The sequence below is a fragment of the Elephantulus edwardii genome, unplaced genomic scaffold (assembly GCF_000299155.1).
Source record: "Elephantulus edwardii isolate Elephantulus edwardi_28Jun2011 unplaced genomic scaffold, EleEdw1.0 scaffold00015, whole genome shotgun sequence".
NCBI lineage: Eukaryota > Metazoa > Chordata > Mammalia > Macroscelidea > Macroscelididae > Elephantulus > Elephantulus edwardii.
In genome coordinates this window covers 546,497-558,144 of record NW_006399765.1, presented here as the reverse complement: position 1 = coordinate 558,144, position 11,648 = coordinate 546,497, and the positions used below count along the sequence as shown (strand labels likewise).

Genomic DNA, 11,648 nt, shown 5'->3' with positions numbered 1-11,648 from the left:
TTTATTTTATTATTTTTGTATGAGTGTACCGTCAAATCAAATCTGACTGGTACAGGAGGAGATTGTCCCTCCTTCCCCGGCAGAGCATCTGGTGGATTTGAACTGTTCACCTCTGGGATTGTAGTTGCAGCTCTTTACCACTAGGCCACCAGAGCTCCCCTTACTTGGTCATTCTTATGAAAAAGAAAGCATACTTTTTATGTTCTGCTTTTTAATGCAACTTAGTAATCTCTCCTAGAAAGCCCTCTGTATATAGAGATCATTCTCATTCCTCTTTTAGAGTTGCATTGTACTCCATTGTGTGAATGTGCTGAAGCTCATTAAACTAGACTCTAATGCTTAGACATTTAAATAGTATTTTGCATTTGTAGATGGTGCTCTACTGCGTAACCTTGAGCATACAAATTTTTGGGGTATTAGAGATGTCTTCATTCCCAACAAGTAAAGCTGAGTATCTCTTCATTAGTTTAACGGTCATTTATAGATGTATCATGATGTGTTTACTTATTTACTTTTACATTATCTCTTTTTTTTAAATTTTGTGATAGGAATTTTGGTCTTCTACTCTCAGTTTTAAAAAATCCTTTCTATGTTATGGGTTTTAGCTTTTTGTCCATGGTCATTAAGTTGATTGGGACCCTAGTGACCTAGTAAGACAGTAGAACTCCACAAGGTTTCTAGCGCTCTAATCGTTATGGGAGCAGGCAGCTTGATAAGTGGAGAAAATAATTGAAATGATCAAGGAATTCCTTTTACTTGATCTGCAGTTAACACCCATAAAAGCAGTAGTCAAGAAATCAAATGATGTATTGGGCAGATCTGCTGCAGAAGAGCATGAAAAACTGCTAAGGTGACGGAGGACTGTGACATGTTTGTTTTGGTTTTTGTTTTGTGTGTGTGTGTGTGTGTGTCAAGTGCTGACTCTCAGCAGATCACAGCGAGGGAGCTGTTCTGCTCCATACACAACCCCGACTAGCCTTGGCTTTATAATCGTTTCAAGCATGTGAAAACAACAGTGAGGGGGAAGAGGTGGGAAGGGAGAAAAGTGCAACGATGAATGAATGGAAATCCAGAAATCTTTGTGAATGTTCATTAAAATTAATAAACCAACACCACAGTGAATAAGGAGGGACAGTTGATGACTCTGAATTATGATATTGGCAAAAAATAGTGACTGTATCATGACTATTGTACATAGGGCTCTCAGAGGCCTGCTATTTTGGAAGTAGATGGCCAATCCTTCCTAGTCTGTCTCAATCTGAATGCTCAGATTCAGAGAAGTATCTGACAGAAAACAAGTTTTTCCTGGACAGGATTAAACCAGGCTGCTCCTTGGAGGCAAGGTTTCTGAAACTTCGTCTGACATACTTTGGACATGTTGCAAGGAGGGTCCAGCCCTCAGAGAAGGAAGTCATGCTTGGGAGGGTGGAGGGACAGTGCAGGAGAGGAAGACTTTATGAGGTGGACTGATTTAGTGCCTGGGGTAATCGGAGTGGGTGTGTCAGAGACAGTGAGATTGGCACAGGATAGAGCAGGGTTTAGGGCTGTTGTACAAATCACATGGGAGACTGTACATCTCTCTCCCTCAGAGCAGCTTGTGGAATCAGACAGACCTCTTGGAAGAGGCGCTGCCTTTGGGTTAGAATTGCAACTCCTTACAGACAAGACTACCAGGGCTCCCTCCATGTAAATATATAGCAAGGTAAAATTACATGTGACCTTAAAAAAAAACAAAAAAAAACCAACCCAAACATGCCCTAGCTATGATACAAAGTAGAAACAAGAACTAACTTCTAATAAAATAATGCCATTTCTAACCAATATAGGCATGACTATAGTGCAGACATTTGCTAAGTTATAAGCTGGATCCATTCCTAATTGTGACTTTTAGTTGAATTTGTAGGTAAATGCAAACTACTGCAAATGGTTCTTACTTAATGCAAGGAAAGAGCTTGAAGCCTTTTCAGTGATTTTCCAGTGATTTAAAGCTGCACATGCAGCAAGTAAAGGTAGTTCTAACAATAAATTTGTTTTCAGGTTGGTTCATTTGTTTCAAAGTGAAGATGACTTTACATAGCATTAAAGGGTAACCGCCAGTTTGTCCATAAATCAGAACTCTGGAACTACCTCCAGAAAACACTTGTATCCATTTGTTGAATTGCTGCAGCTGCTTGTCTTGTAATGATTGATACATGCAGAATGATTCAGGGGCATTGTATTGTTGATTCAGAAGTATCACAAGTTGCAAAATTCTGAAAGCAAAATACTTCTCTAGAATTGCATGCAATTGCCCTCCTAGAAAATTAGGTCTATAACAAAACTATCATTGATATTTTGTGCTATGTGTATAATTAGGTTCTAAGCTCATGTAATTATGAACAGATTTTCACTTACTTGACTGTCTGGTGGAGCAGTTGAAAGGTGTACAGGACACAGCCAATTCTGTTTTATAGGACTCTCTTGAGCATTGCCTGATTTCTAACTTCCCTGGTTTCTACTTGCTAACTATCAGTAAGTGCCTTGAAGTAATTGTGGCAACCAGAAAACTACCTCCTCTGATTTAGAAAATGTCCCTTTAACCGAATGCTTAACCATTGTGACACCAAGGGTAATTACAAAAATGTATAACCCTGAAATCAAATCCACTTCTATCTAGTCTATTCTAAATATTCATAAAGTCATATTAGGACTTTCTTATAGGGAGCTCTGATGGCTTAAAATAACAACAAATATGGTCCATAACAACAACAACATAGAGAACAGTTTACAGCCTCTGAAAATCCACTGGAAGATCAGCTATGAGTCCATTCTGACTTGACAGCAATGGGAGAGAAGGTTTCCAGGAACGTAAACCTTTATGGAAGCAGACCACCACATCTTTCTCTCACAGAGCGGCTAGTGAATTCAAACTGCCAACCTTTCGGTTGGTTGGTATTTTTGTTAAGTGCTGTGGAATCAAGTAAGACTCATCATGACCCTATGAACAAGAGACTTGGATGAGTTCCTATCCTGTGCCATCCTTATCTCTGATACATTTTATCCCATAGCTGCAGGCACTGTGCCAATCCATTTCATTGAGGGTTTTCCTCCTGCTGACCGACCTTTTCACCTTGATATCCTTTCCTTACAATATGCCCGAAATATGAGAGATGAAGCTTCACCATTCTTACCTACAAGGAGCACTGAGCTGTACTTTCTCCAAGACAGGTGTTTATATACTCGCTCCATTCCTGTTTCTTCTTTATGCTGGACTTTTGGTTAGCAGCTTGAACTATGTGTAGTACCCCACTTATGTTTAGTGTGCTTAAACATAAAAGGGCTTTAAGAAAATAAACAGGTTATTGGTAGACATTTCTGAGTAGGGGGATTATGGATTAATTTGTACTTTATTCTCTCTACTTTTGTGTCTAAAATTTTAATAATTGAGTTGCTTTCATAAAATAATTGTTTTTCTTTCTGAGGGTTAAAAAGTTCCTTACTAAAATGAGGAATGTCTGTATAAATGAAATATAATTAACCCATAAAATGGAATAACATACTGGCTCATCTTGTAACTTGGATGAACCTGGAAAACATTAAGCTAAATGAAAGAAGACCAGACATAAACGTTGACACATTTATTTCTTTTATATGGTTTGTCAGAGGTTGAAGGGAGGCCAGAGTAGGTAGTACCTGATTAGGAACAAGGTCTGTCTGGGAGGTGATGAAAATATGTGGGGACAAGATAGAAGTGGTAGTTGAACAGCATTGTGTGTATACTAAATGCCTCTGAATTGTACAGTGTGTATACTAAATGCCTCTGTAATTGTACAGATTGATTTTATGGATTGTGAATGTCAGCTCCATTAAAAAAAAAGCCACCCAAAAATTTCGTTAATTCTTTTTCTGAGATATTTAAAGAAAGAAAAACTTAAATCAGTGAAATAAAAAAATGAGGAAAAGAGCAATTTGGTAAAAATTGGTCATCTGGTGATTATTATTAAGCAATTTTCATTCTTGTATGTCTTAATTTAAAATGTGAACAGTGTTGTGTAAACTTTCAATAAAATCACTAATAAGAGCAATGAATGAATGGAAATCCAAAATCTCTGTAAATGTTCATTAAAATTATTAAAATAAAATGAAAATTAGAAGAAAAAAAAAGATAAGTGGTTAGCTAGAAGCAGTATATTTCTCACCCATATTAGTTTCCTCCATTTCTTCATCTAGAAACAACTAAAAAGAGCAATAATTCTCAGAAGAGAAAAAGAGGCCTTGAAGAGTGTTTCTAGAATTTAGAGAGGAAAATGCTATTATAGAATGAGAAATCCTGCCTCAGGCTAAACAATGAAATCCCTTCATCTTCTTCCAAAGCTTTTGTCTTCTCTCTGCTTCATTGTCACTGCCTTTGAGCTGGTTCCTATTCACAGTGATCTGGTTCTAAGGCTGTAATCCCAACAGGAGGAAACTGCCCGGCTTTCTCCATAGGAGCTGCTGTTGGGTTCGAACAGCCAGAGACTAGCCTTTGGGTTAGCAGCACAACTCATCCCCAGAACTCCCCCTTTTTTCAAAGGCTCCTAAATTAAATATGCTCTGACTCCAGAGAGCCAGAATTTGGGGCACTTACCTGATTCTTTTGACTTTAGAGAATTTAGATTATACTTATTTCTTTAATATTTTAGAAATAATAATAATAATAGTCATTGTATCTGGAGGAAGGTTAGCTGTACTTTCTGGTTAACATGGAAGAAAAAGAGGGAAAAAGGGCTTTCTGGGTTTAACTCCCAATTCAAGTATAAAAGAATGTATTCAAAGGCATATATTTAAGGGAATTTTTCCCCTCCAACTTTTTATCATTGATTTCAAACATAAAAATTAAGAGTATATGACAACTTGCATGCCCACTACCTAGAACAAACCATTGCTAACCTTTTGTTGGATTTACTTAATATGTGTTGTATTGGAGTGGGTTCATAGTTACCCCCAAGCTGAGCCATTGAAAAGTTACATCTTGAAAATTGCAGCTAAAGCTTTTATTTGTAAATTTCTTTGCAAGCACTATTCTACTGAAATGCTGTTTAATGTAGTATACTAAACGTTAAGAAGGGTAGAAGTTGTGCTGAAATAAAAAACAATTTTCATTTTACTATTATTTTTTTCTTTTATTTGATGTTAACTCACCTTATCTCCATGAACTTTTCAGTACACCTTACTACCTATGTAATTTGTAGATTTTTCACCTTTTTGCACTTAAAAGAGTAAGGAGTTTTGAAGCTAGTGTGTGTTCTTCTTCTAGATGATCCCTCTGATAAACCACCTTGCCGAGGCTGCTCCTCCTACCTCATGGAGCCATATATCAAGTGTGCTGAATGTGGACCGCCTCCTTTTTTTCTCTGCTTGCAGGTAGGTAATTCACTAAGGAGAGGCTTGTCTCTCCTAGCCTAGTTTTATGGATAGAGTAAATCTTGAGGTAATTATTGATTATTGTTATTAAGTCTATTCCTTCCAGTCAGTCCTCCATTACACATTTTTTTTTAACCAGTGCAAAGTTGAGAAACAAAGCAAGTAGATACTATTCAATATACCATATGTCTGTATTACCTTAAGACTAATGTTTGGCCAGTGGGTCTAAAGTATTAGACATAAATGAAACAAGTGGAGGACTGTTCCATTTGATAGCATCTTTGACTGAGCAGGTAACAAGGAAACAAGCTGTGTTTTGGATGATATGATAATACTAATTAGAAGTGCTCACTCTTTTAAACAAGCATTATTACCTGCTTGTATTGACTCTTTGTAGAAAACAAGATTTGGTTATCAGGGAAGGAAAAAAAAAGAAGTGCTTACTCTATGCCAGACACTATTCTGAGTACTTGCACTAATTAACCTTATAATTATCACTACAAACATTATGGGAGAAGTATTCTTTTTTTGGGGGGGGGGATAAGTAGTATTATAGATGAAGAAACTTGGGCAGAGAAAGGTTAACTAACTTGCCAAAGGTCACACAGCAAACAGTGTTGTTTTTATCCTACCCAAGACACGATTGATTATTTCACAAATTTCAAAATGTGTAGAAATGACTAATGGGAATTTAATATGCTTCCGTTATGATTCCCATTTCCAAATATGAAAACAAAGATATGTCTTAGAATTGCTGAGATGTGGTAGATATGGGGCAAATATAGACAGTCTGTCCAGGGCTTTTACTCTTATCAAAGGAAGTGTTGTCCCAGAAAAAAGCCTTTATTCACATTTCTTTTTTTCTCTTTGAGAGCTACTGAAAAGCTGTGATCGTCAGTGTACCATCCTATTGTAGATGCAGACAAAATTAATTCCTCATCACAAGAGTACACATAAACTGTCTTCTGTTTTGTAAGATAGTGGCTTGCCGGTAACTTAATTTTCCTTTCTTTTACAGTGTTTTACCCGAGGATTTGAATACAAGAAACATCAAAGTGATCATACTTACGAAATAATGGTAATGAGGAATGATGGAGTTCCCAGGAATGTTCATTCATTTTTCCAGTATCATACTGAGAATGTATCTTTGTTCTTTCTCTAAGTAGCTTTATTTTATCTCTTGTCTTCTGAATCTGGTAATCATTACCCAGTAAACTTTGCAGAATTTTGTGGCTCTATAGCTCTACTAAGATAATTTAAATACAATTTTATCTACTCAGATTTCAGTGTTAAATTTTGAGGTTGTTTAAAGGAAATACTTTTTGAAGTTTACTAATACTGACAATAGGAGGTATTTTGCTTTTTATGCTTAAACATATTGATCAGCAAAGGTGTTTGTTTGTTTTTGTTAATCGCACATCTACATGATTCATCGTAAGCATTGGTGAAATTTACATCTAGAGCCCATTTCCCTGCCCTGAGACAGTAAACATCTTGTTAAAGTTAAGCTATAAAATGAACATACAGCAAATTAAATAATGAGTGCAACAGGCCAGCTGATTTTCAGGCCAGAATAAAACTTAGCTGCAGTTTGATTGTTTGTATTGACACCTTTGCTCTGGTGGTCTAGTGGCAAGAAGCCGTACTGCAATCCTAAAAGCACATGGTTCAAGGTCACCAGCTGCTCTGCTGAAGAAGGATGGGCAGTCTCCTTTCGTACAGTTAACTGCCTCTGAAAAGCCACTGGATAGTCAACTATGAGTCAGTTCTGACTGGACGGTACACAATAACAATAACAAAGATGAGAACCAATATTAGTAGTATCCTTGTAGTAGTCCTGACCTGGGGAATGAATACATTAATAAGTCGAAATGAATCTGGAGTCTGCTTGAAGATAGATAGACAGATATATAGATACATATAGAGATACAGATACATTTGCGTGTTGAGGTTCTGTGCCATTGAGTTGGAGGTGACATGTAGCTGAGAATCCCACTTTTCAGAGGTATTTATCACATGGAAGGAGATTGCTCATCTTTCTCCAACAAAGAGGTTAGTGAATTCGAACCACTTGCCTTTGGGTCAGAGGATACATAGCATAAATTACGTTTCCAAGTTCACTAAGCAGTTTGTTGATGTTTTATTTTCTTACAGGAAAGAACGCTGGCCTATCTGCTTGACAATAATAGTTTCATGGTATTTGGCTGGTTTGCTCTGGGTAGTCTCTAGATGCCACTAGGCTGAAATCAAGGTGCTGTCAGTCCTCTTACCTGGAGATCCTGAGGGAATCCACTTCCTAGCTTTTCCAGATTTTGGCAGAGTTTATTTCTGTGTGATTGTAGAACTGAAGTTTCCTTCCTAGTTCTGGGTTGGGGGTCAGGCTCATATTCTCGAGGCTACCCTCACACCTGTGTGCTTTTCCCTGTCCCTGGAGCAACCAGCAATGGGGAGTCCTCCTTACTCCTAGGATCTCTCCTGCCTCTGCTGCTGTATCTCTCTGACTCTTCTGCTCTTTGCTCATGTGATTATATGAGGCTCATCAGGATGATCCAAGAGATTCTGCATGTTTTAAGGGCAGCTGGGTAGTAATCTTAATCTGTCTGTCCAGTTCCTGCACAGCAGTATCTAGTTAGTGTTTGATTAAGTAAATGGGGGGCAGGTATCTCGAGGGAATTCTGCTCACCTCAGCAATGTCATGTATTTATTGCAATTTCTTTTTTAAAAAAAAATTATTTTTTTTTAATGTGCGTACCGTCAAATTGGATCTGACTGGTACAGGAGGTACCTGTTTCTCCTTCTTCAGCAGAGCATCTGGTGGATTTGAACCGCGCACCTCTGGGATTGCAGTGCAGTTTCCTGCCACTAGGCCACCAGAGCTCTCCTGCAATTTCGTAAAAATTCTGTTGAAAGGACTGATGATCATCTCTGAATGTGATCATTTTTAAAGTCGTCTTGAGAGTGTCTAGGTCTCAAGAACTAAGCATAATAAATTAAGCAAAGAAATGCCGTATAATGGAGTTCCTGCGGTCAGTTAGCTTGCCTTACTGCCCATTGCCTTTGCTTTGATTCTAAAACAGCACGTTGTTGTTGTTGTTGTTGTTGTTGTTGTTGTTGTTAGGTACCATCAAGTTGAGTACTACCCATAGTGACCTTGTGAACAACACATCTGAACCCTCTCTTGTCTTGTGCCATCCTCATCATCCCTGACACAGTTGAGCCCATTGTAGCAGTCACTACATCACTCCATATGGTTAAGGGTCTTCCTCTTTTTCTCCAACCCTTCACCTTTCCAAGCTGATGTCCCTTTCCAAAGCCTCTCCTAGCAACATGCCCAAAGTATGAGAGATGAAGCTTCCAAGGAGCACTCTGCTACACTTTTTCTATGATACATCTGTTTTGCAGTCCATGAGATAGGTATTCAGTACTCTTCTTGAACACCACAGCTCAAAGGCATCAGTTCTTCTACTGTTGTCCAGCTCTCAGATGCATATCAGGTAACCCTTTAGGACAGAGTAAAACTGCCCTGTAGGGTTTCCGGGGCTGTAAATCTTTATGGAATCTGTCTCCCACATCTCCTTCCTGCAGAGTGGCTCAGACTACCATCCTGGTAGTTAGCGGCAATGAAATTTAACCATGTTGGCACCAGGACTCCAAAGCCTTCTCATAACTCTCTGAACAACTTCCCTCTTTTAATTAATATCTTTACTAATTGCAAGATTTACTATAATTGTTGCAAGACTTATTAAAATTGTTTTTCCTTTTTGTTAATTGTAAAATCAGTGAAGAATTGAAGGGTATATGGTCAAAGTAAAAGATTTTAAATACGTTTCACCAAGGTTATTAGATCTATTAAAAAAAATGGGTTTGTTCTTCACAGTTCACACAGAATGTCTTGAACCAAAAGGCAGATTTATTCACTTTAATTGTGAAAATGATCCCTTAAGGGATCATTTAGTTTAGCTTGGGTAGGTGAGTGAGTCATGCTATGCATCGTGTAAGAAAGCTGCCCATGAGCTCCCTTCAGCTATTCTGGGCACTCTGTTTCTGCATAATGCTAAAGACACTGACTCTGTTTCACTCCAAGTCCACTGAACCCTGCTGATTACATCATCCTTTTTCACATATTCAACATTCATACAAATATATTTTGGAATTCTGTCTTTTTTCCTTTGGATAACTCTTAGGAGTATATTATATACTACTTCCCATTTTTTGACTTGTCTTAACCTGTTCTCTGACTCCTTCTGCAGGAATGATGATTAGATTTTGCCTTTCAACAGACACACACACACACACACACACACACACACACACACACACACACACGATGCCACCAAAAACTTGAGTCTTTGCATAAGAAGCCTCGGATATCTTTAGATGGTCTTTAGTACTTTTGTCATCTCACAGTGCTGTATTTTTGGGAGTTACTCATGCAGTGGTGGGTGGTGCATTAATCAAGATTTCTGAGTTCTCTGCCTATTTTTGTCTTGTAATTCTTAGAACCTTGAACAAGTCAAGGCAGCACCTTCTGCCACACTGTTTATACCATCAGTACTTCACCTTTACTGTGTAACGATCACCTGGGAGCCTGTTCAAATGTAGGGTCTTAGACTCTGCTCTCAGAGAGTCTTGGTTCAGTAGGGTTAAAGTCTGATCAGGAATTGAATAATACTGATTCAGCTTTTTAAAAATACTGTCTTACATGCCCTTTTTCCCCCCCTAGGAGTAGAGGCATGGGAGTTTTTCTTGTATATCTCACAATTAAGTTGGTAAAGGCTAATTATTTCATGTTCTTCAGTACAATTTTGATAATAACATGGGCTCTTCAACTGGTCTGTGAACTGTCGTGTTTATGTCTGTGTAACCCTTGTCTCTAGGTGGTGCAAATCGTTAAGCACAGACCTAATATAAAAGTTAGCAGTTCAAACTCACCTTGGAACTGAGACCCGGCTCTGTGCTTCCAAAAAGTGACAGTCTTAAAGATCCTCTGACACTTTGTTCTACTCCATAATATGAGTTCCGTGAGCAGTGCTAGCATTATGAATGGTGTCACTTAGTGCACCTGTAGCCCTCTTCCCACACCAGACTACACAGAATGTTTAGTAATTGTTGCTGTTGTTGTTGATGCCGTTGATTCGAGCACAACTCATAGCGACCTTATGAACAAAAGGCCTGAAGCCTTTCTAAAACTATCGTCATTTATCAAAGTTCATAGAGTTTCCAAGGCCTGTTGTTTAGGAAGTGGATGCCACTTAGTAATTATCAGTTTCATTTTATAATTGTAAATTTCTTAGTATGATATTTCAATAGGAGAAAGACAAACAGTTTCCTCCCATGTAGTTTACTGCCTCTAAAAACCTGCTGGAGGAATAGCTAAGAGTTAGTTCCAGCTTGACTGAACCCCACCACAACATGTTTCTTAGAGTGTATGACTATTAACAACAAAATTGTTTTGGAAAATAATTTTACATTGAAATTTCATTATTTATAACTTGCAGAAACCTTTTGGATTTTTTTTTCTCCTATCATTAAGAGTTGGGTTAGTTGTTGGACTGCCAGTTTTCCCACAGAAATTCCAATTCCTTGCTGTTGAGTCAGAACCAACTCAAAGCTGACTTTCCAGTAGGTTTTCAGAGACAATATGCACAGGAGGAGATTGCCCATCTTTCTCTCTCAGGGCAGATAGTAGATTCAAACTGCCTGCCTTTGGGTTGGTAGTACAAGTCCTTAACCTACTAGGTCTCCAGAGTTCCCTACTGACCTTTCTTACAGTTTTAATTCACCAGCTGGCCATTGGGAGAAATATGGGCAGTATCCTCCCATAAAGATTTACAGCCTTAGAAACCCAGTGTGTACACATCCAAAAACTTCTTCAACAGGGTCAAAAGGGAAGCCACAGACTGGGGAAAAGTATTTGGTAATGACATGTCAGTTAAGGGACTTATATCTAGAATTTATAAAATACTTGAGCACCACAACATGATAAAGGTGAATAATCCAATAGAAAAATGGGCACAGAATATGAACAGACACTTCACCGAAGAAGACATTCAGATGGCCAACAAGCCCATGAAGAAATGTTCAAAATCCCTAGCTCTAAGAGAGATGTAAATCAAAACTATGAGATATCATCTCACCCCAGTCAGAATAGCAAAATTTAACAGAACAACAAGCAACAAATGCTGGCGAGGTTGTGGAGAAACTGGAACCCTTATTCACTGTTGGTGGGAGTGTAAAAATGGTGCAACCACTGTGGAAGGCGGTAT

General features: G+C 38.2%; 1 protein-coding gene across 1 annotated transcript in view; it reads left to right on the top strand.

The window, feature by feature from the left end:
- The window catches only part of TADA2A (transcriptional adaptor 2A), an 80,404-nt gene that overhangs the window by 11,026 nt on the left and 57,730 nt on the right, over positions 1-11,648 (top strand). The window contains exons 2-3 of the mRNA XM_006881382.1: positions 5,276-5,382; positions 6,401-6,460. Of these exons, the coding sequence (XP_006881444.1) occupies positions 5,276-5,382; positions 6,401-6,460 (167 nt within the window). The remainder of the gene's footprint in view (positions 1-5,275; positions 5,383-6,400; positions 6,461-11,648) is intronic.